General features: G+C 39.4%; 2 protein-coding genes across 2 annotated transcripts in view; one reads left to right on the top strand and one right to left on the bottom strand.

The window, feature by feature from the left end:
• Positions 1-24,962, top strand: part of LOC140224905 (uncharacterized) — a 213,125-nt gene extending 188,163 nt beyond the window's left edge. The window contains exons 2-3 of the mRNA XM_072301970.1: positions 17,177-17,569; positions 23,135-24,962. Of these exons, the coding sequence (XP_072158071.1) occupies positions 17,225-17,569; positions 23,135-23,548 (759 nt within the window). The 5' untranslated portion in view covers positions 17,177-17,224 and the 3' untranslated portion in view covers positions 23,549-24,962. The remainder of the gene's footprint in view (positions 1-17,176; positions 17,570-23,134) is intronic.
• Positions 1-25,190, bottom strand: part of Actbeta (inhibin subunit beta) — a 151,985-nt gene that overhangs the window by 67,154 nt on the left and 59,641 nt on the right. The window lies entirely within an intron of this gene.

Raw genomic sequence — 25,190 nt, 5'->3', positions numbered from 1 at the left:
TTCACCAGGTGAAGCCGCCTCAACGGCATATGCGCTCCCCCGGCGCACTGATCGAAGCGGCATGAAAGCAATATTGCAGCAATATTGTCAATATTGAAACAATATTGTCATGTAAATATTTCCTTAAATACACTGCAGAAATATGTTGACAATATTGCTAAAATATTTCATGACAATATTGTAACAATATATTTATAAAAATGTTTTAAATATATTTACAAAATATATTTATGTAATTACTTTTAAAACAGTTTGTAAAATATATTTACAAAATATTTTAAAATTATTTTAGAAATATTAGTTTAAAAATATTTGTTTAATATTATGTTAAAAATATTTTATAAATATTTTTGTAATATTTAAAAATTAATTGCTAAAATGGCAAAAAATGGTTTGCGATTTCTGCAATTTGCTTTTTTTGCTAAAATGCCCACCCTCGTGGCGAGAACGACAAAACAATTTGCAAAAGTGGTAATTTTATTGTGCGAAAATGGCAAACTATACTTTTGCGAAATTAACATTACTAGTTTATGCTATTATGGCTAAAATTTTTGCTAGATTTTCAAAATGTTTGCCAAATTAGCGTATGGTTTTGCTCTGTTTACCAATTATTTTGCGGAACTTACTAAAATCAATCGCTAGAAAAAAGAAAGGGGGGGGGGGAAGAAAAGACAAAAAGAAGGGAAAAAAATAAATAACATAACATAAATACATCGACATAAATTCAAACTAGGAAAAAGCTCAAATAATTAAAACTGGAAAAAGACGCAATTATAAAAAACAGTAATTTGGTAAAGAAAAAAATGAGAGAGAGTTAAAAAAAACGAAAATTTGTAATACATGAATAGGAATATGTTGAGTACAATTAATAAAGAATTTGAAACACAAATTACAGGATGAAATAAAAAATAATAAATAAATAATAAATAATAAATTCTGGTAAAATATTATAAGAATCCGTCAATAAACAAACATATTACGGACTCAGAGGCCTGCGATAGTTAAGAGATTGAATTTACGGGCCCATCTACATCAAGCCTGGCTGGTCTGGTGGTAAAGTACTGGACTTCGGATATCAACTCCACCCCGAGGCGTGGGTTCTAATCCCGACTAGGACGGCGCGGATTTTAAGGTCAGTAACAACTCTACGATCCACAACCTGGACGCATGTGTACATTAGAAAGAAAATTAGTACCAAAGACGTCTCCTAGAGTGCGCGCACACGGATATGGAATATGATAACCTCATCGCAAGTAAATATTTTTAAAATATATTATCAATATTACCTTGACAATATTGCTGCAATATTGTCAGGGGGGCGGACAACAAACTATTGCAGCAATATTATTTCGATATTGTTAAAATATTGTTAAAATCCAAAATAAGGTAGCGCCATTTTCTGTTCGCTCATTTTGTCTATGACATTATCTATTAATTTGAATGATAAGTAGCCTGCTGCAGCCTGGCACAGTTTAATCCTGGGATACCCTGAGCATTAATACCGACCAGGGTAAGTGAAAAATAGGTATGTTCTTCCGACCCCTTTGGCCGTAACGCAACTTTTTGTTCCCGCTACTAGAGCTATACTTCTAGGTAATGGAGATGTTGCATGTGTGAGGAATTTGCGATTTGGCTGTTGATTCTTATGTAAAAGTTCGCAAAAAACACGATGGTGCCACTGGTTTTCTCTGAAATCAACTCCCAAGCTCACAAAAAGCTCGCAAGTTGAGGCCAAAATGGAGGGGATATCCCACGCTATCCTGAGAGTCCACTTCTACATCAAGACAAACTCTCCATGCAAAGATAGGGAGCAAATACATTGACAGGGCTGCCACTTTATTTTGGGACTCTAAAACTGAAATCACGGCAACCCTGTCAATGTATTTGCTCCCGATCTTTGCATGGAGTGTTTGTCTTGATGTAGAGGTGGACTCTCAGGATAGCAGGGGATATACCCTCCATTTTGGCGTTAACTTGAGGGTTTTTTTTAGAGCTTGGGAGTTGATTTCAGAGAAAACAAGTGGCACCACCGTGTTTCTCACGAACTTTTACATAAGTATCAACCGTCAATTCGCAAATTCCTCACACATGCAACATCTCCGTTTTGGCGCCAGCCATAAGTGTAGTTGCACTAGCTAGAAGTGTGAAGACACCAGTTAATGCAACCACACTGCTGACTGTGAGGGCACCAGCCAGAGGTATGGTTGATCCAACCATCTCGACTCTCGAGGCCTTCCAATTGGCCGTTGCCGCCCCTCCCCCCGTCCATCGCGTGGCACCCCCCCCCCCCCTTGAGCACGTGTGCACCGGGCGGTGGGTCTACTGGGCGTCTGGCGCGCGGCCTCCATCAGATTACGTCAACTGGTTTGGTCCTCGGTGCCGGGCGTCCGTCGCGTCGCGTCGGCTTGTGCCCTTCCCGTGTCGTGTCGACGTTCGGAATGTGAATGTGCCGAGTCTGCGCACGGTCTGAATTTTGTCGCCGCTCGTAAATTAAAAGGCCGACCCCCTGCCGCGCCACTAACGCCGCCGCCATTGCCGCGTCGCCGAAAATCCCCGAATAGCGCCGTCGGGTCCGTGATGGTCGAGGGGTTTTAGTCGCACCGTCTGGCCATGATGGAGCTAGTCTGAGAGCAAAAAAATTGAAAGCTACCAGGGATTCACGATACTGACCGAATCGGGAATTCCCGGTAATTTGGCCGATTAGTTTTGCTATGTTTTCGAAAATCAAGGTTTCGAAACGAATCACCGAAAAAAAGGGAGCCTTCGCCACAAGGCTGGTGATGGTAAAGTGGTTTTAATCGCACCGTCTGTTGATGGTGCAAGTGGTCTAAGAAAAACTTCTGATTTCCATAATTCCTGAAATCTGCCATGTAAAGGGAGTCTCGATGCTTTTAACGACCTCCATTTTATAAAAGGTTTATGGGTTTCTCGGAAATATTACCAAGGGGTAAAATCAATGAACGCCGCAGAGAAAAATTGGAAACATTTTCGATTATTTTCCAAAATGAACATTGCGGGGCAATGGGCCAGAGAGGAGCGTCACGGAATGAGACTTTTCCACTTATCATAGATTTGCGTTTTAATGATGGGTGGATATTTTAGAGTAGCGAGGGATAATGAGATTTTTATGCATCCAAACATCCAAACGCGAGTTTTTTTTTTTTTTTTTTTTTTTTTTTTTTTTATTTGGAGTGACGCACTGGTTGGTTTTAAAATTTCCAAGGAAACAGCCAGATCCGTAGAAAAATTTTGCCTATCAACAAACTGCACAAGAAAAATTTGGAAGAAATTTGGACGAGCGTAGTGAAACTAGAAAATTATTGAATGACACATATCCTGTGTTGTTTTCCTGACCTGCCACGAGACATACGGGTAATGGGTAGTGCTGGTTTGGTTCTATTTAGCGAAGTTTATGTGATGAGTATAAATGCATTCCCCTACACAATCCGTGTGAGTGTTGTCTGTTTGTAACGAGTTGAAAAGTTCAGATGCCTCAGTCAAAAATCAGGATTCCAATTGGGAAGGACCAAAACTTAAAAAAAGAAAAAGAGAGAGGTTACAAGGCCAATTTTTTTCAAAACATTTTTGGGACAGAGCGTCTCGTTTTTACCTTTTTGTCTCTGCTAAAACATAAAAAATTGAAAAGAGTGAAAAATGACGTGATTTTAGTCCTTGAACACAGAGCGGTTGCGTGATAAGAACAGTGCAAATGAAAACAGTGCCTTAGACATCAGCTCACTGACATTTTAAAAGCTTTCCAGACTCATTAAAGTCGGAATATGAACGGTTTGGTGATACTCACTCGCAATTTTAAGCTTTTTTCCCCAGGTGATTGTTACAGGCGGGTCAGAAAAACCGCCTGGAAAAAAGGTGTTTTGGGGTGAAGGACTGTAGGTGCTATAATATAAAAGGATTAACAAAAGTCGAAGAAATATAGTGCCATCTTGAAAGGTTTAAGTTTTAAAATCGAAATGGCAAATCGGTTCAGGTGCGTGGGTTGCAATTCAGAAAAAAATTCACGCTCCAAAAAACGAGAATATAAATAATGGCTCTAGATGACGGCTCCTGGCAATGACCCTTAATCTCAAGATTTTTTCTTTCTTTCTTTCTTTGATTGAGCTGGACATTTTCTTTTAAAAAAGAATAAAAAGTCCAGCTAAATCAATGTATTACCTTTGAAAATACCGGCGGACTCTAAATGCTCCTCGATCATTTCATTTAAAAGCTTGACGTACACAAAATAAAAATGAGTAATTTCGATGCTGCGTTTTTGCGCTTTTCATATTTTAGCATTTTTGTTGATCAATTCTGTAAATTCGAGATGCTCTTGAGAAGAAATTGTAAGTGGTTTTTTATTGATGATGTGCCCACGAATTCAGAAAATATTCCAAGACAGAGTTGCCAAAACGCATATTTTACACGCTACTCGCAGTTCCTAAAATTTTTAAGAAAGATTCGTGCCGCACTGAGGAAACCCACCGTACGAACCGTTGGGCGCTATCAAAACTTTGTTAAACCACTAATTTTCTAAGGAACTCGTGGTAATTTTCCCTTCAATTTTTCAGTGAATTTTATCCGCAACTATATATGAGGTGCCTGAAAATTTCAAGGATAAATTACTACGACTCATCCCACGGATGATTATTTTATCCGTTCAAAATCAGCGACATTTGAATGTTCATAGGGCGTCTTTTCTCAGCGCAGCAGCGCTGCAAGCCGGACAATGCCATCGCATTGACCGCAGAGAGGGCATATTATCAAGCGCAGATCAGACACTCCGTATCTGCTGTTAATGATTTTGACGCATTGTCAGAGGAGGTGGCGGGAGAGGAAAATTACCCGAAGGAAATTGGGGCATAAGGTTGATGAATCAGGAAGAAAGGTGCTTAATGGCCAGATGCCCGATGCGCCGCGCTGTCCGTCCTAGACAGAGATGCAAAATCTCATTCGCTTTTTCAATATTATTATTTCACGAAATGTTTTGAACTGACGTCAAACGCCAACATAAAGTAAACACTCAATTTCGAAGAGAATTTTTTTTTTTTTTTTTTCATTATTCAAACTACACCTTTTTTAGTGAAAGGAGGGAGGGGGTCAAATCCTGGTCGTTATTTTTTAGTTGGCTCTTCAACATTTTCAAATATTCTTCAAATAATTTTATGAAACACACTCATCACACTGAGAGAAAAAGGCTGACAATTCCCGATTCTCCAGTCGTAGCTACAAAGACTCCTGGTGCTACGTCCGGAACTTTCGGTCTCTGAGCCCGGAACGCGGACGTTATGTCCATGTAGCCCATAAGTACGGCCTCTGCGGCCGGAGTGTTTACTTTCAGCGAATTTTATGAGCTTTTAAAAACTGATTTTTTTTTTTTTTGAGACTTTTCCTGCAAAAATGATAAATTAAAAGCTCAGGTTTGAAATTTTTTTTTTTTGGGGGGGGGGGGGCAAAATGACCATAAGTCGAACTACCTAGTTGTGTGTCGATTTCTGTATTATCTTATGCAAGTCGCATGCTTAATCCTTCCAAACTGTCTGAAATATTTTGGAAGACTCTGCGTGACATTTTGCTTAGATTAAAAAGATGGAATCCTATTGAAATTCCAACAGAAATTTGACATTTTTTGGCCGTACAGCGTTAAAATTCAGTTCAACTGAAAATCTCAATATAGAAGGAAAATGCCTATGGAAGCTCATACATCGAATCGCAATCACATTACTATTAAAACTTGTCAAACTTTTGCGATAGACTTGGGAACTCATGATTCGATTCAATATGGTAGAGACGCAATTTGAAGAAGGAAAAAAAAAAGAAAAAGAAAAAAAAAAACCTGAGTCCAACTTCAAAGTACCTCGAATTTTCAGGTATATGTGCGTGAAAAGTGATCAGCTCTTTAAATTCTGAGAAACGCTCCACGAAAAAGAACAAAAGTAATGGAATTTCTCTCTAGCCCTGAACAAAAGTCGTCTGCTCGACGTTCGGAGTTCTCAGAAATTTTAAATCCCGTAAAATTCTCCACGAGAAAGAACACAAATTATGAAATTTCTCTCTCTAGTCCGAAACAAAACGTTGAGAGCTCTCAGATTTGAGTGCAGTTTGGCAATCCTCCGTGATGCAGTGCGCGTCAACTCTGCCACTTTGGAGTAGCTTATAAATTATCTCGTATTAGCCCACGAGCACGTCATTCAACCCGCCGTTGCCACTTCTCCGGGGTGGCCAGGTACCGGGAACGGAAATTCCGAGGAAAGTTCCCGGTAACTTTTTTTAAAAAAAAATACGTGTGATGAACGATGAATGTGATGCGTGTTTCCTCCATCAAAGTTTCCTTGAAAAATTACTTTTATCCAGTAATTCGCGAGAACGAATGAGTTTCCACTAATTTAAGATCCGTAGTTAATATAGCAGAAAATTTTATCGCACAATTCTCAATGGACCACCAGACAAGGTACAAAGTTAGGCATATTGATACATGTTCTAACCAAAATTTCACGTAAAACATGATTTTCCCGACGGAAGTTACTCCTAACTAAGAGTTTAATGTTTCTTGACGCGTGAATTCCAACCTCCCGCTCATAAAAACACAATGGTCCACGTGAATCAAATCGCACACTAAACGTTACCGTGGCAGTCTCTGCTATACAGAAATCTGGCAACCTCAATCCTGACGCTTTGGCTCAGCTATAGCAAATTGTTTACACTTTGAACAATGAAGTGTAGGAAATGAACGATGTTTGATTGAGAATTCTGCCAAAACAGTTGTAGTGCGCGATTTGACTCACGTAGAGTATTGCGTTTCTTGTGACCAGGCAATTCAAATTTCCCGTAACCAATGTATAATAAAAACGTTAATATCTTTGTCAGGAGTTGATTTCGGCAATTTATAATGCAATAATCATGTTCTACGTGAAATTCTGGTTAAGAACCATGTATCAAAATACTTAAGTTAGAGTCTTGTCTAGTAGTCCATTCTCAGTCGGCCTCCCAGGCCCGCCACATCCCATCTCGGGCCCTGGTACCAATTTTCTGGCCCGGGCCCCTAGCACAGGGGGGGGGGGGGGGGGTCCCGGGGGGCCTCCCCCGGGAAATTTTTTAAATTTTCAATCTATTTGGACGCATTATGAAGCTCTTATGATGGAGATTTTCCATCAATTTCTGCAGAATAATTACGCCTTTTTGTTTACTTTCAGCACCAAAAACTTTCGAATTGTTGCATTCAAAACATCTATAATTTTTTTTTTGAGGGGGCAGATGCTAATTTTCAATTCTATGGGGAGCCGGGCCCCCCTGGACTCCCCTTTCGTACGTCTATGGCAAGGAGAGTTAAGCCATTGAAGTCGAGGATGCCCAGAAAGGAGCCTCTTAGCATCCGACAACGGAAGAAAATGAAACACAGTTACTAAAAATAATATCATTCTACATATACTCAAAATCTTGAAAATCTCTAAAAAAGTAAGAAAAATTTTATAGTGCCCTAGCGTGTTTTTGAAACTTTAATCACCTTTTGCGTAATTTTTAGGGTAATTTTTTCACTTTTCCCTACGAGACAAGGGTTACACATGAATTCGTAGTGGTTTGTCACCTGCGTCACGGGCCCATCCAGGGCCCGGGCCCCGGTACCAAGGACCCAGTATCCCCCCCCCTTGTGGCGGGCCTGCGGCCTCCATGTGGTGTAATGGTTGTATCGCTTGGGTTCGATTCCTGGGCAGGTGACTCGAGTTTGATGGGCTCGAATAACGGTTACCTGGGGCTGGCTTAGTGATTATAGGGACTGAAGGGGTGTAGAACTTCAAGGACTTTAAAGCGTGAGATTATCCCCTCAGGGATATTTGAAGTGAAAAAAAAAGAAGAAGAAAAAATATTGTAAAATTTTCAATAATCATCCTCGAAATATTTAGCTATTGAATGGAGATGTTGCATGTGTGAGGAATTTGCGATTTGACTGTTAATTCTTATGTAAAAGCTTGGGAGAAACACGATGGTGCTACTGGTTTTCTCTGAAATCATCTCCCAAGTTCAAAAAAAGCTCTCAAGTTGAGGCCAAAATAGAGGGGATATCCCGCGCTATCCTGAGAGTCCACTTCTACATCAATACAAACTCTCCATGCAAAGATAGGGAGCAAATACATTAGCAGTGATGCCGTGTTTTCAGTTTTATAGTCCCCAAATAAAGTGGCAGCCCTGTCAACGTATTTGCTCCCTATCTTTGCATGGAGAGTTTGTTTTGATGTAGAAGTGGACTCTCAGGATAGCGTGGGATATCCCCTCCATTTTGGCCTCAACTTGAGAGCTTTGTTTGAGCTTGGGAGTTAATTTCAGAGAAAACCAGTGGCCACATCTTGTTTCTCGCGAACTTCAAATCGCAAATTCCTCACACATACAACATATCTATTGTACGATATTTACCGAAATCAGAGCCACGTGATTGACCAGATTCATCGCACAGCGTATAGTAACCGGTCGCGGCACCAGCTACTCAAGAGAAAATTCCACTCGACCGCCCACGCGACCCACCATTGTGATGTAGTCCCTCCTCTGGCGTAAAAGACGTATAGCTCAATTCCCGCGTGAGCTCTGTTCCCCGTAAAAAGCTTCGCATTCCAGGGCTCAAGTGAAAATAGAGACGTGCCCCAACATCAGAGGAACTACGTTGCCCGGACCACTCATCAGATTAGAAGTAAATTTCTCTAACAAATCAGTCGTAATGTCGCAGACAAATAGTGAAATCAGGCATTTTGTGAAATGCCTAGGCAGATCGTTAAATTTTGACGGTCTATAAAATTTTGTGAATTCATGGCGAAGAGCTCACGAGTTTTTAATATTTTTGTAAAAATAACTCATCAAACCTATGAACTCTTTTTGTCCCCTCCTCTTCAATTGCCTCTCATATTTTGAAATGCTGAAATTCTGTATTTTATGACATACTGAAAACTTTACGATAAAAGTCTGTTCAGGAGCTAAAAGTCGTTTAAAACATTATCGAGTGAGGCAAATTTTTACTGAGAATTTTTTCCTACGGGGGCAGTTAATTACTTCGTCTAAAATTAGGAAAAGAATCAGAATGTCTATCTAAATTAGAAGATTTGACCCTTTGCCTACGCATTTGACAAAATGCCTGACTTTACCATTTGCCTGCGACAGTAATATCACGATTTGACAGCCAAAGCTGGCAACTATGCCTTGGTACCACTAAATTTTTGCATCCAAATGCTATGAATCACGGTCATTGGACCTCGGCAGATGACACTGAAATTAGTTTTAGAATTGGGTACCGACTGTGGGTTGAACAAGGTGATACGAAAGTTGAGGTATAGTCTGATGTGGTCTGGTACCATGGAGTGTCTCGCTTTCTAACTTTGAGTGGCTACTTTTAAAAACGAATCTTTTTCAAAATTTAGAAGTATAAATCAACAGGCTCGTTTGACCTAGTGCTCAGCATTGGTTGTACTTGTAAACTTCTAAGAGAAAACTCTAAAAAAACGGATAAAATTTTACTGAGAATTTTTTCCTACGGGGGCAGTTAATTACTTCGTCTAAAATTAGGAAAAGAATCAGAATGTCTATCTAAATTAGAAGATTTGACCCTTTGCCTACGCATTTGACAAAATGCCTGACTTTACCTTTACCATTTGCCTGCGACAGTAATATAAAGATTTGACAGCCAAAGCTGGCAACTATGCCTTGGTACCACTAAATTTTTGCATCCAAATGCTATGGATCACGGTCATTGGACCTCGGCGGACGACACTGAAATTAGTTTTAGAATTGGGTACCGACTGTGGGTTGAACAAGGTGATGCGAAAGTTGAGGTATAGTCTGATGTGGTCTGGTACCATGGAGTGTCTCGCTTTCTAACTTTGAGTGGCTACTTTTAAAAACGAATCTTTTTCAAAATTTAGAAGTATAAATCAACAGGCTCGTTTGACCTAGTGCTCAGCATTGGTTGTACTTGTAAACTTCTAAGAGAAAACTCTAAAAAACGGATAAAATATCCGAGTTATAGGATACCCTTTGTGTTCCTTCTTTACGTACCCGTAAAGTTTCCACAGCTTTTTTTTATTTTCGTACATTTCAAACATAATACTTAAATTTTACTTAACATTTTAGTATTTATAATTAAATTTAAAATCTACGACCACCAAAAAAAGCATTTTAGAACCCTTTTTCCGTTTTAGTTCAAAACAATAATTGGAGGAGATATGACAAAATTTTCTAATCTAAAATACGTGTGTTTAAATCTGAGATGCCGCAAGATGACGTCACCAGGCGGTAAATTTTTTCACCTTTGAATCTATTTTCATACTATTTTCCGCATCAGAAAAAGTCTGTAAAAAATACACGGGAATCAGCTCTTAAAGCACTCTCAGATGTATACCAATGAAAAATTTGCGTGAAAAGTCTCGATTTTTTTTTTTAAATTATAAATATTTTACGAAGCCCTAATTTCAGAGACAGAGATTGACAATTTCAAATCAACATCTATGAATTCATCTCGATTTAGCTCTGTAGCAAGTGGCGGCGAAATCTGCAGTGGTGTATGGATCATACATTTGACCCTTTGTGATAAAGATACCTGGAAATGTCGTGTGATAGCCTATGAAGTTCTGGAGACTTAAACGCCAGATAAAGAAAAAAGTCGGTCTAGCAGGACTACTAAAAAAGCGCTGCACGGCAACGCACCGCCGAGTCTTGTTACATTTCCACATATGGTCGTTATAATATGACTATAGGGTTCACTTTAAAGCCACTACGCGGCCCAACCCCCAGAGCGCTGCGCGCCTTCTAAGGCCCACTACCCACCCCCCTTCGAGACCCCCCATGAGTTCATTTAGATAGAGTGGGTTCATCCAAGGAAGGACCATATTCCTATCTAATTTAATCAACAAATTTTAATTTAATTTAAAAGGTTAATTTTATTTGAACTAAGATAAGTACAGAAAAGAGTGAAAATAATTAAATATCTGGCATCATTTACCGTAATCATCGACAAAATCTGCCCTACTTAGGTAAACACTATTAGGACTTTAATTATCACCACATCATTCTGTATGCTGAGCACCTCCGACTGACATCTTTTTTTGTCTTACGGACACTAACCTCGAGGCCCCATTTGCGGTACTCCTCCACCAACTTCCGTCCAACTTGTATGCAAGTCGAATGTAAGGTAGACAAGTAGTAATGCGCACCATATTTTTTTCGTGTTTGGATCCAAGGCAAAGAGGAAGATTAGACTGAGATTCAGTCCATGCAAGGGCGCAGTGTCTATTCGAAAAAGAAGATGAACTGAATCTCCAACGCCAGGGTTAGTCAGAAAAAGCAAAACAAAACGTGCCTTGACAGCATGTGAATTAAAAATGCACATGTAAAAGAGTTTGACCAGGCGAGTGGGGGAGGAGAGATCCTTTTGTACCGCTTTGAGCCAGTTCGATCCGAGTAGATGTACTGATTTAGTGAGCGTGTGTGGTTTCAAAGTGAATAACGAACCAGTGTTGCCGCGAGGAGCGATTATCAGATTAGCAGATTTTGTAATATGATCAGGTCCCATGAATACATTAGCTGTGAGCAGCCCTGAATGAGATTTTGTATTTTTCAAATCTCACTTAACTAGCTTTGACTAAGCTTTAACTTGTTTAATTTAACTTTGAAGCTAACTTTCGATTGAAAGGCTTTCGTGGAGGTTTACGATCAAGGCTGATCATGGATCATGAATTGCCTACAAAATAGGCAATTGTAATAATTACACTCTGTAAATTTTTAGAAGTTTCTTCTGAATCGTTGAACAACGCTCATGCATGAAATGTAGAGTTGAGCAGTACGTTACTTATTATGATGCATTGAGCCATAAGGAGACATATGATGAAACCTAAAAATACATTTTCCTTTTTTTCCCCTCCTCTTTTCCTTCCTCTTTTTCGAATATAAAATTTTTCTTTTCGAAAGATCCCCTCTTCTCTCATTTTTCTAATCCTGATCCACTTTTCAACAATTAACATGACTTTTAAGAATATTTTCTTTTCTTAAGATTGAAAGAGGTACTTTTTTTAAAAAACAAAAAAAATGAAAGTTTTTAACGTTGAGTAAGTAAAGTCGTTGGTAATGTTAGTATTTACGTTTGGGGTTCAGCACAAGTATTTTGGTCGAGTGTAAAAACGATGTTTTAAAAATTTTTAAAAAGTATTTTTTTTTTTAAAATAATAACCTATTAATCAGAAAATGATAAACTATTTGTTTATGAATATTTATCGTAGAAATATGTTTTATTTTTTTTCTTCTTGACAGGATACATTTTTCTCTTCGGTTTAAAAAGAAAACAATTTCAATTTTTTTTCTTTAAATCGGCAACTTTGATTTGCGTCCTGTGGTGCGGTCGTCGAGCCTCGCGCTGGACTAGGCGCCATGCCGCCGTGCTAAGGAAAAACGCTGTATGAACATTAGGGCGTTGCCAAATTTCGTCCGATAAAACGCAAATTTCCTGGTAAACTTGTGAATATTTTTCTTCCAGGTTTTCGGTTAATTTTGTTCGTAGTGTCACCTAGAGCTTCTGAACATTTTAGAGAAAATATTCATAACTTTCCTCAGAAATAAAAACGTTACCGAAATAAATATGGCAACTGACAGAGGTTCATACGGCGTTTTACCTTAGTGCGGCATGGTCCATGGTACCCCTGTAAAAGCGCCCACTTGTGATGGTTTCGTGCCTGCTCCCCCTTCCTCCTTTTCCCCTTCCCCATTCATCCCTGGCTCCCTCTTCGGCGAGAGCTTAGACACGAGGAGTGAGAAATAAAAGTAGCCGGCCAGGTTGGCCTAGTGGTCAGCGCGTCTGACTCTAGGTCAATAGGTCCCGGGTTCGAATCCCGGTGGTGGCGTCTAATTTTCACGGAATTGACGAGTAGATCTGCTGAAACAGATTCTCCTCGGCCCTAATCCCTGAAAATTAGAAAAGCCTGGAGCATGGAGCCTGATGTCTACGGACACTAAACATTGTCTACAGTTGGCTGAAGGTGCAATAGACACGAAGCCATTAAACCAGCAGAAAAAAAAAAAAAATAAAAAAAATAAAAGTAAACGCCTCGCCGCCGTGTCACTGAATCAACTGCAGCCCAAAAGTATTTCCCTTGCACAATCTTCCTCAATATGTTTGACAGGAAACTAAACAACTCATCACTTGATAAATTCCCGTGTATTTTACGTGGTTTATAAAAATGATACTCTTGACATTTGGACCGAGTTCATCAGAGAGGAACCAACCGACATTAAGTTGAAACTAAGAAAAAGAGGTTTGAAGTTTTATTCCGGCGGAAGGCTCAATGTAAAAAATAACTTTATAACCCCTCTTTTTACGAAAATTTTTTGTATTTAGACGTTCAGTTTTCGGGAGGAGAAAATATACGGCTAGTGAAACACAAAAACATTCTTAACTCAATTTTGTTCGAAAATGTGGGTTGGTTCCTTTCTAATAAACTCGGTCCATTTAAGGTTCGAATCGTGCGCAGATTTCAATTAAAAAATTCCAATAGTGGAAGGAATTAAGCAATATGAGATCGTCACCAGCTGGCCAAAGTATAACGAGCGCCATGCGACGTTTCAAAATTTCCGCCGCCATTTAATTTTTACAGAGAAATTGTTCAACGAGCCTGTTTGAAACTTTTACTGAATTTTCTTGGTGCTGTCGATAAAATTCAGTGAATAATTTTCAAACAGATTCAACCAACAATTTCTCCGTAAGAAAACAAAATTGCGGTAGATATTTTGAAACGTCGCATGGAACATGTGATACTTTTGCCAGGAATTGACGATTTATGGATCGAACTTTGCGTCGTTTTCAATTGAAGAATGTAAACAGTAGAAGAAATTAGGCAATATGAGATGTAAATGGGTCAATTTTGGTCATATCCGTCCATATCATGCTGTCTAATTTTCTCTATTGTGTTCTTTTTTAAGGGGAGCCAGCCACCCTATCTTTCCACTGTTAACGTTTGTACCTTTTTCTCAGGACCTACTGAACAAAAATTACTTCTCTTCTTTTTGTTTTGAACTTTGAACCCTCCTGAACATTTTAACACGGGCTTTTTTTAAAATTTAAAAATTTGAAATTTTGGTGAATTTTTGAAATTTTTTTGTTGGAAATCAAAGAATTTGGACATTTGAACTCAAATTAAAAAAAATCCAGCTCGAAATTTTGGGAAAGCTTGTGTTAAAATGTGCAGGAGAGTGCAAGGATTAGAACAAGACAAAGTTTTTGAAAATCGGTTTAGTAGATCCTAAGAAAATGGTACATGAGTGCTGAAAAATGTAGTTTTCGGGAAATGAGGAATAAAAAAACAGCAAAATCAGTTTTAGTGTAATTAGTAGTGTATTTAGTAAACCTTCCCTCACTAAACCGCGCGTAACTTCAAAACTACTTATCAGATCAAGTAAAACTTGGTCTGAAATTAAACGTGAGGAGTAGGAGATTAAGATTAGCCAGAAAATAATAAATTTTTTTTTTTTTTTTCAATTTTCAAGTGGCTGGCTCCCCTTAAGCGAAAACTATATGACATGGTGTTTTAAACTCTACGAATTTTCCCGATTTCATGAAAGGTAAAGAGGAAGACATATCTCGGGTTGTCTATGAATTTCATCATATAAAAAACTCCTCCTTCAAGTCAGGTTGTTTTTGCCCTCCAGTACTCAACTTAAAAAAGAAAAGTTAGAAAGTCCGAACGTTATTTACAGGAGCCTTTAAAGTCACTCATACATACCCTGTCTATGTGGTAATTGGTATGTGTTAAGTGGAAAACTTCGCTACAGATCACTGCAATTTCAAAGTTCCTTCATTTCGTTGGGTATGCAATCTGATCTCCGGAGAGTTAAAATAGTTGCTCGAAGTCAGTGCGAACTCCCATGCACACATCCCGAGCTAATTTTCCGAGAAGGAGGGTGCTTATGTGTATGCGTCTGAAGATCGATGTGTATCTGTATGGTTCTCGTCGCACGACTAAATGACAAACGTGCTCACATGTTCCCGATGACACGTTTAACCTTGTGAATGGTCAATCTTTGTGATTTTAGGTCAATGAGAATGACCCTGATGATTCTTTGTAATTTGACCGTGTAACAACAATCTTAAGATTGCTTCCGCCTTCGAAATTCATTGATGCAAGTCACAATAAAGGCATATCTCGTTATGAGATTTTCGAGGGGCGATTCAAAGCGGGACGTACTTTTCGGAAAAACGCTATTTCGAGATACTCTATGAAGAGGAGCTACTGGCTGGGAATTTTGAAAACAGAACGTTCTTACCAAAAAACGTTATTTCGAGAAAAGTTATGACGGCATGTAATTGTACTTGACAGGCCAGCTCGATAAAAACCTTCATTTTTTTTTTTTTTTTTTTTTTTTTTTTTTTTTTTTTTTTTACAACTTCAAGTAGTCCACAAGGGCTAACCCTGCACTCATGAAGTCCCATCCCCCCTTTGTCCCTACTGAACCAGTCCCAGGTAACCATTGTTTTGAGACTTTCAATCGAACCCGAGACCTCCCAACCATAGAGCTAGCACTACAACCACTACACCATACATAGTAGGACGATTTTCTTATTTCTTTGGAAAAAAAAAATCAATTTTCATTTGAATTAGAAACAGGGACAAAACATGTACGGTCTTCTTATACTCCCGACACCTTAAAACTCATAGAAATCATGACATTTTATTTATTTATTTTTTTTTTTGCGATGACAATACTTCCTCTACCCCGAGGAAAGCGAGAAAATCAAAATCAAGGCTTTAAAAATGTGACTGACGTGCCTTTTCACCTTCAGACGGCCTTTGTTCAGAACTGAAACGTACCGAGCTTTAAAATCATTCTGAGTGCTCAGTTCTTGTAATTATGAAAAAGCCAGACATTCATTCTGAGTGCTCAGTTCTTGTAATTATGAAAAAGCCAGACATGAATTTTTGAAGGCTTTACCTGCAGGTCGATTGTTGAATCGTTATCGAATGATCTCGATCGATAAATCCCTATCTTCACAATGCAATATATCGATCAAGGTCATTCGATATCGATTCAACAATCGACCCGCTGACAGACGGTGCATGCTGCCGTCTCAAGGAAAACCCCGTGAAAACCTACAAGCGTTGCCATTACCTTGGATAAAGTACGAATTCACATAGAACGCTTTAAATATTTTTCTTCCAATCTTTCAGAAAATTATATTCGCAATTCAAACCAAAATATCTAAACTGAAAAAAAAAAACTCCGGGAGCCGCAATTACGGGCTATATAGACATACCGTCCGTTCCGGGCTCAAAGGCCGAAAATTCCGGCTGCTGGAGCGGCAGCTTCGGCCTCTGGACCCGGAGCAATCGAAGCTACGCCTCCAGCAGCCGGAATTTTCGGCCTTTGAGCCCGGAACGGACGGTATGTCTATATAGCCCGTAATTGCGGCTCCCACGGCCGGAGTTTTTTTTTCAGTGTAAAAATTTCAAGAAAAATATACATGAATTTCCTCACAAATAAACCCTTTATCATAGGGGATTCGGCAACATTCGAAAGTTCATATGTCGTTTTTTCCTCTGCAAGGTAACATGGACCGCGGCTTTTTTGCGGATCGCAGGAAGCCGTCGCGTTGGGTACTGCGTATTTTCTCTGTGAAAGGTATTTGACACGGACCGAAACCTCATTTCAATTGGCAGACAAGCAACGGCACTTTCATTTTTTCTCTGAATTAGCTACACATCCATTTGTTACTTATTTTACCTCGTCGCAAACGCCAACGCGTTCTGCCGGCGCACAGTGGATCGAGTCAATGGGAGAGGTCGCACATGAAATTTTTGATTAAAACAACGCATTTTGAGGTTTACTTCATCACAATTTGAATTTCAAGGGGTGGTTTTGAATAAAATTTTCACGAAAAAGGCAATGGAACCACTTTCAGAGCCTCAAAGTTTTGTATAAACAGAGCTATAAGCGTTTGAAGTTTCCAAATTTTGTCCGACCTCTCGGATTGACTCGATCCACCGTACGGCGCTCTTTTTGCGTCAACGCGACGGGTGCTACATGAACTCGATGTATTTCACATCTAGGCAAGGGCAGAAACATTCCCCTTTTTTCTCTCTATACGATCTTCCTCTCTCTCTCTCCTCCACCACCTGTTTTCGGAATTACTATATATTGGTCTATTCTTGCTCCGACTTTTTAGTTCCCTCCATCTTCGAATCCGTGCGTCAAAACACTGATACGCTCCTGCATGCGCACTTCGGACCAGACACTGCCTGGTTATGTCTCACAACGCGGTGAAGTTGCTCGTTGCGATAGTCGTTTTTCTCGTGATTTTCGGAGAGATCCAGAGTCCAAAACCACGTGGCCGGAAAAATTCAGGGAGTTCCTCCGATGCGAGGTCACAGAGCGCCCCCGGCCCTGCAAGAACCCCAGCCCTGCAAGAACCACCAGCCAGCCAGCCAGACGTTCTTTAAGCCTGGGAAGCACTAGTGCCGGAAATAATGATGAGGTGGTGAATTACCAACGATCGTTAACACCCAGCAGATGGAAAAAGTACGCACGGCAGCTATCGAGCGAAGCAAAGGAAGAAACGGTAAAAATTCTTCTACGACGCCAATTAATTTCAGAACGCATTTTTATGGAGTTTTCTAAACTATTTCCTCTCGTTTCCGACCGACGCGGGGGAGCATTAGGATTCTCATTGTTATATTTCATTACATTGTATATATTCGAGTTCTTTCTCATAGCATATTGACGGTGAAACTACCAGACAAAGTATTTAAAGCTTTTAAAGTAATTTATAAGATTTTGCGGTATTTAAAAATATTAAAATAATCTTAATTTTAAATCTTATTTTTTTTTAAAGGATATTCAATTGATACATACATATGAGTCGCTTTTATAGCGCTCTTTGGCGCTTTACGACGCCTAATCGCCACAAAGCTCGGTCTTCCCACAGGTCATCAGGGAGTTGACACTCCCTCATCTCACTCAACACCCCCTGTCGCCAACCTCTCACTAGGCGTCCCCCACGTCTCCTCCCAGGAGGAACCCAATCAAGCATCTTTTTTGGCAGCCTTTCCTCAGTCATCCTATTGACATGACCATACCAAACAAGTTGTTTGGTCATGACGTCGAACACGATGTCATTTTCGACTTCCATTATCTGACGCACTCTATCATTACGGACCCGATCTCTCCTAGAAATTCCTGCCGACCTTCTCCAGAAATCCATCTCCGTTGCTCTTAGCATATCCTGTGTCCGCTTCTTCAGCTGCCAAACTTCACATCCGTATGTTAATATACTTTTGACTACAGCGTTGTACATCCTCTCGTTGTTCAATTGATACCAACCCTTAAAATTTCCCTGAGTTGTCTCTGCGCAAAAAAAAAAAAAATCACGGAAGTAATCGGTAATTGACGTTGGGCAGTTTTCTATTTTAAAAATTAAAAGTGGTAGGAATCAGTCCCGGGGTTATCACTGAGGATGAGGGTAGAGCCCTTGAAACGCGTTCAAAATGTAATAAAATGAAAGTGCGAGAGAGTCCTTAACATATTTATTTTTACATGATAGGAAGTCTGGTACAGCCCAAATTGAGATGCGTATGGTCTAGTTCTTTCACCGTCGCTGTCTTGTTATGGTCGAATTTAGTAGAACATGCGTATGCCATATCAAGATCGGGCTCGAAAGAAAGATTTGAAAGTGTATTTTTCCAAAAACTTCAGTTTAAGAGATGAATTTGAGCGTCTATTTTCGCACTTTCAAAATATTTTTCTGGACGCGTTGAATTTTTGACAGGAAAAAATGCGAGCCTAGCAGAGTCAAGAAGCACTCCTGACTCTTTTTTTTCATTAAATTTTAACTTTGTTCAATTAAATGGTTCGTGTACCCTTCTAAAATTTCACTTATGGACCCTGGTCCAGGTGTCTTAACGGTTAAATATATTCAGTTACTTTTTTCATTAATTCCGGTGACCTAGCTCACTAGTTCAGAAGTGCCCAAGAAGAAATGTAAATTACGATTACATATCATTTACCTCAAAATTATACAAGCAATTCAATAATGCGACGGAGCAAAAAGTGTGGCAAAATTACTAAAAAATTGGTCTCTTGCAAGGGGCTTCCTTGTAATAATTTTAACGTGGAGACAAGGATAGAATAGGTGCCAGTGCCCTATAGAATACACGGCGTGCTTGAACGAGTTTAAATTGATTTATCTGCCAGAATCGAAAATTCTTCAGACTCTTGAACGACAGTGTGTCCTGAGTCATTTAAGCCAAAAAAAAATTCTTTCGAAATCATGAAAAATGAAGACGATTTAAAGGTATTCTAAATTCTAATTTCTATGTACAGAAGGTGAATGACACAAAATAAAAAAGGAAAAAAAGGAAGGAAAGGTATTTTGGGGCTATGATATAGCTATAAATCACCGGGAGTAAATATTAATATATTATTGAATAGAAATGAACTCGTTACTTATAATGCTGAGTTCCTTAAATACGCTTATTTTAATCACTCAAAGCACTTATACTACCAATTTCAGTAATGTAGTAATTACCTGAGAGCCGATAATTGCATGAATTTCTCATAAACCCTCCAAAAAATGACCTGATTTTTGGGCAGCCGATTCGGTCATCGAACCGGGGTTTAATTGGAAGCTCACAAAGCATAAGTATTTTTACAAGAAGAATTGAATTTCCACGTCAGGAAGTCGACATTCATCGATTTGTCATGTCGATTTTGTATGAAAACTTGATCGTTTTTTGGAATTTTCATTGATTCACAAAAAAAATTAGTGCACCCCGAAATGACAAAAGCATATTGATTTTCACATATTTGCACACATGGAATTGATTTTTAAAGTCAACGAGGGAATACATCAACCTGGTTTATCGAGTTCCTGCGATTATTTATGGCAAATTGGTGCATTTTTTGGATTAAGATTGTTACTTTCAATTCGCGAATGAATAAAGCAATGGACATGGCTGAACTTCTTTGCATGGAAAGATGCTTAAAATAACAGAATCAAGACAAACTCAATGCAATTGCATTTACAGGGTGTTCGAAAAGTCCCCTCCCCCCCCTCTAACTTTTGACCTAATTGAGGTAGAGATTTGAAACTTGGAGGGTGTTCCTAGATCAAAGGGAGCTACTTTTTGACCCCCCCAAAATTTTGGGGGGGGCCCATTTTGGAGGGGTTACGGACCCTAACTTTTAATTTTCAAATGGGAAGACCCCCTTCGTGATACCTCGTTCGAAAGAGCATAAAAAAAGAAAATTTTTCGCGCAAACCGGAAGTCATTATCTCAAACCGTTTCAAAATGGCGGCCGGTCAAAGTTCCAAATGGCCGAAAATTGGCACCTCTGCTATTTGCACATGGATTTGCTTGAAACTCGGTATCTGGGGGTATTTTGGCACGAGAAAAACGAATTTAACGTTAGATTTTCAAAAAAACCCTAATTTTTCAAAATGGCGACCGGTTTAGGCTCAAAAAGGCCGAAAATTTGACAAACTCGATTTTTTTGCCAATGGATTCACCTGAAATTCGGTATCTGGGGTATTTTGACCCGAGAATAACGAATTCAACGTTAGATTTTTAAACAAACCCTAATTTTTCAAAATGGCCGCCGATTAAAGTTCAAAATGGTCAACAATTGGCAACCTCGACTTTTTGCCGATAGATTCGCCTGAAACTCGGTGAAATAACGTCGAATTCGTTTGTCTCCCACCCAGATACCCTCAAACACCGAGTTTGAGGCGAATCTATCGGCAAAAAGTCGAGGTTGCCAATTGTTGACCATTTTGAACTTTAATCGGCGGCCATTTTGAAAAATTAGGGTTTGTTTAAAAATCTAACGTTGAATTCGTTATTCTCGGGTCAAAATACCCCCAGATACCGAATTTCAGGTGAATCCATTGGCAAAAAAATCGAGTTTGTCAAATTTTCGGCCTTTTTGAGCCTAAACCGGTCGCCATTTTGAAAAATTAGGGTTTTTTTGAAAATCTAACGTTAAATTCGTTTTTCTCGTGCCAAAATACCCCCAGATACCGAGTTTCAAGCAAATCCATGTGCAAATAGCAGAGGTGCCAATTTTCGGCCATTTGGAACTTTGACCGGCCGCCATTTTGAAACGGTTTGAGATAATGACTTCCGGTTTGCGCGAAAAATTTTCTTTTTTTATGCTCTTTCGAACGAGGTATCACGAAGGGGGTCTTCCCATTTGAAAATTAAAAGTTAGGGTCCGTAACCCCTCCAAAATGGGCCCCCCCAAAATTTTGGGGGGTCAAAAAGTAGCTCCCTTTGATCTAGGAACACCCTCCAAGTTTCAAATCTCTACCTCAATTAGGTCAAAAGTTAGAGGGGGGGAGGGGACTTTTCGAACACCCTGTATATTGAGTCACTCTCTTTTCAATAATGTAACCGGATTCACTATCCGTGATTTGGCTATAACAGCCCTAAAATACCTTTGAATCAACTTTAGTTTCCAGGAGCTCGGCAGATTTTTTTCTTAAATCACTTATTAGACACTGTCTTTTAAGTAGCTGATAAGTTTTCGCTTGTGGCAGGTCAAATAATTTAATCTCGTCCGAATGGCTCTCTATGAGCAGAATACATGGTTTCGTGGAGGTACTTGGTTGACCTCGCAGCGTCGGGTCGTGAATTCCCTTCATGATGTGCGGCTGCTTTCCTATATTAAAATCTCTGTAAATAAAAACCAATCAGGTTGATAAATGTATATACGAGTCAATGTCGCGCATTAGCAACGCATTATGATGGAGTGCACTGCTTAATTTGGCTACTATGCATATCCGTGGCGAGGTATGAATGATCGAATATCGATATTTCCCCCTTTGAGGCAATGGTAAAACATCGATTTTTTGGTGTTCGCTACGAACACTTTGTTTATCGCTCCTTCGGCATATAGATTTCAATGGCAGAGCTTAATCGATTCATGTCAAAGCACGCCACGCCACCGATATACACATAGCCTGTGTTTAAAGGAAAATTGGAACTATACGCCTAAATTGATTCTGGTTATTATGAGAGCAGGAGTTGGAATCTAGTATGATTACATAGAATGTAAACTACAGACGTTCAACTCGAACTCACAAGATACATGCATACGAGTCGCTCTCACAGCGCTCTCCGGCGCTCTGCGACGCCTAACCGCCACAAAACTCAGTCCTCCCAGGTCATCAGGGAGTTGGCATTCCCTCATCTCATCCATAACCCCCTGTCGCCAACCTTTCACCGGGTGTCCCCTTCGTCTCCTCCCAGGAGGAACCCAATCAAACATCTTTTTTGGCAGCCTCTCTTCCGTCATCCTTTTGACATAACCATACCAGACAAGCTGTTTGGTCATGACGTCGAACATGATATCATTTTCGACTTCCATTATCTGACGCACTCTATCATTACGGACCCGATCTCTCCTAGATATCCCTACTGACCTCCTCCAGGAATCCATCTCCGTTGATCTTAGCATATCCTGTGTCCGTTTCCTCAGCTGCCAAATTTTACATCCGCACGTTAATATACTTTTGACTATAGCGTTGTAAATTTTCCTCTTGTTCTCTTTGGAAATCCGCGGATCCCGGAGAATTCTATTTAACATCGCTATAGCCAAGATAATTTTGGAAAATTTTGATTTGTCAACGTGTTTTCGACGACAATTTGATGAAGAAATATGTCCCTCAGGGGTTTTACCTTTGTCTTGCGGTTTTTTCCCCTTTGACTTGACGAGCTGCCAGAGGATTTGGCTGTGGTGAAGCTATCTAATTTTTTCTCTCAGCAAATTTTGACTTAAGTCCCTTTAAAGAGAGAGTTGAGACTGAGCGGCTTATGGATGTCACAAACGGGAATAAAGATTACACACATCGGACGTTTTCTGTAATTTTTGATCAACCCATTCCCGAATTTCTGTCTCCGTTCCCTCTATCATTCTATTTGTTCCTGGTCGTACCCCCAATTCCCCGGTCCATTCCAATTTATAATCTTTGCAATTGGCGCGAATGTAATCTTTATTCCCGCATGTGACACTGTGAAGGCCTAAAATACGGGAACCGATCAGAAATGGATTCGCATTGTCTTTAATCTCGGTATAAAGTGACTCTAATTTTGACTAACTTCTTGTCGTTTGTCTTTTATTCCAACAGAACCGTCCTGCTTCGCGAGGTTCAGGAAAGAGAGGAGAAGGGACTTCCGCCCCAGTAGACGAAACGGCACTCTATTTGAAACGCCGAGGTCCCCGTAATCGTAGACTGAGGGATTTCCTGGTCACCATGATGGGTAATTTCAACTGCCCCCAGTTCATTTCTACGACGGATCCAAAATATGCGGAAACACTGAGACACGCAAACGATATGTGCTTTCAACTATTCAGCTTTATTGCCACCGAGTTTTCTGAGATGGAAGTCGGGAATTGTAGTAAGGCCAAGCATGGCGAATGCAAGAATGGATACTGCATGGCCACGTATCAGGCCACGGACATGAGATGGAGGGATCTCAATCTTCAGGACTGTGTTAATAAGATACCGACGGAATTTGAAGGCGCTACTGACAGAAAATAATGGTACTAAGACGCAGTTCACTTTGGTAACCATTTCAATTGGTGCCTTGCATGCATGTATCAAAAAGGGATAATTTAAACGCTAGGAGATACGTAGGTTAAATTCAGTATTTTAAAAAGTAGCACTAAACCTTCTCAATATTATAGAAATGTCTGTTAGGATACGTAATGGAGAATTTGCAAGGGTCTGAAATTTGATGAATTTCAGCTGTTTAAGTGGAATCCTCTGAGTGAACTGAACACGAAGATACCCTTGATTCATAAATTGAGCAATTATTAGAGGAGATATGACAAAATAACCGATTCTGCTAAAATACATGTGTTTAAAATGGGAAATGCCGCCAGATGACGTCACAAGGCGGCACATTTTCTCACTTTAAAATCAATTTTTCTCCAATTTCCCATGTCAGAAAAAAATTATGAAAAATATTGCGAACTCAGCTCATTAGGCACTTTCAGATGAAGCAATAAAAAAATTGCGTGCAAATTCTCCATTCCGACCATTCAGATACCTCTCTTGATATCTGTAATAAATCACTAGACGTACCACGAAATCAAGAACCACAATACGAGTGTATGTTTCTTTATAAAAATTTTACGTAGAATACTTAGGACGCTTTAAGACTTTGCATTCGTAAAACTCAAACTTCCTGCAATCTGATTGAGCACAGAGGTAATTTTAGTGCACTCACCACGGAATGATCGTCCTGCGCGTATTGACTTTTTTGTTGACAAAATCAAAGATACTGTTCTATCATAAGAGCAAGGAAGATGAGTTAATTGCCTGACAAATAGCAGGTTGATTTTCATGCCTAATTCGGCCGAAGTTGATTGGTTGGTTTTTTCACGTGCAGGAATTTTGAATTTACTAATTCCAGTGTAAACTGCCAACGTCTATTCCTTTTTTACGGTCAAATCTGGAAATTTCCGATACCTTTCTATTATTTTGCTTAAAATTGATAAGTTAATTGCCTGACAAATAGCAGGTTGATTTTCATGCCTAATTCGGCCGAAGTTGATTGGTTGGTTTTTTCACGTGCAGGAATTTTGAATTTACTAATTCCAGTGTAAACTGCCAACGTCTATTCCTTTTTTACGGTTAATTCTGGAAATTTCCGATACCTTTCTATTATTTTGCTTAAAATTTAGATGAAATATAAATATCCGTAGTGCTTGATTTCTACCCTGTCTAGCGATCCCTTGCTTAGACATACCAATTGAATCTCTTGATGTTACTATACTTTTAATAAGGAGAAGGAATCATTTTTAAATGACAATTTAACAAATCAATAAATGAAAATTATGAAAAATTATGGTGCAAAAATGGATTAATTTGCTTGTATACTACATTTGATTACAGATTATGGCTATATCATAGGTATGAAATAAATTGTATGCAGTTCATATTTCAGCTGTAAGGGATAATTCAATTATTTCGTGCCATCCCTGTGCATTATTCTCAGGGCCTTCTTCTGTGCGATTGAAATATCCTGAGCTAGACAAAAATTTATCGATTGCATGAAGTCGGCGTGATGATGCATGATGACAAATCTACCCTCCATTACTCCCACTACTTTTCTTGATGGAAATAATCATGAATGCAGTCTCTTACATAAAGATTGCAAATAAGATGCCCAACTACG

This window comes from Bemisia tabaci, chromosome 6 (genome assembly GCF_918797505.1).
Source record: "Bemisia tabaci chromosome 6, PGI_BMITA_v3".
NCBI classification, from domain to species: domain Eukaryota; kingdom Metazoa; phylum Arthropoda; class Insecta; order Hemiptera; family Aleyrodidae; genus Bemisia; species Bemisia tabaci.
The sequence above is the reverse complement of the archived record's forward strand: the minus strand, read 5'-3'. Positions and strand labels throughout refer to the sequence as shown.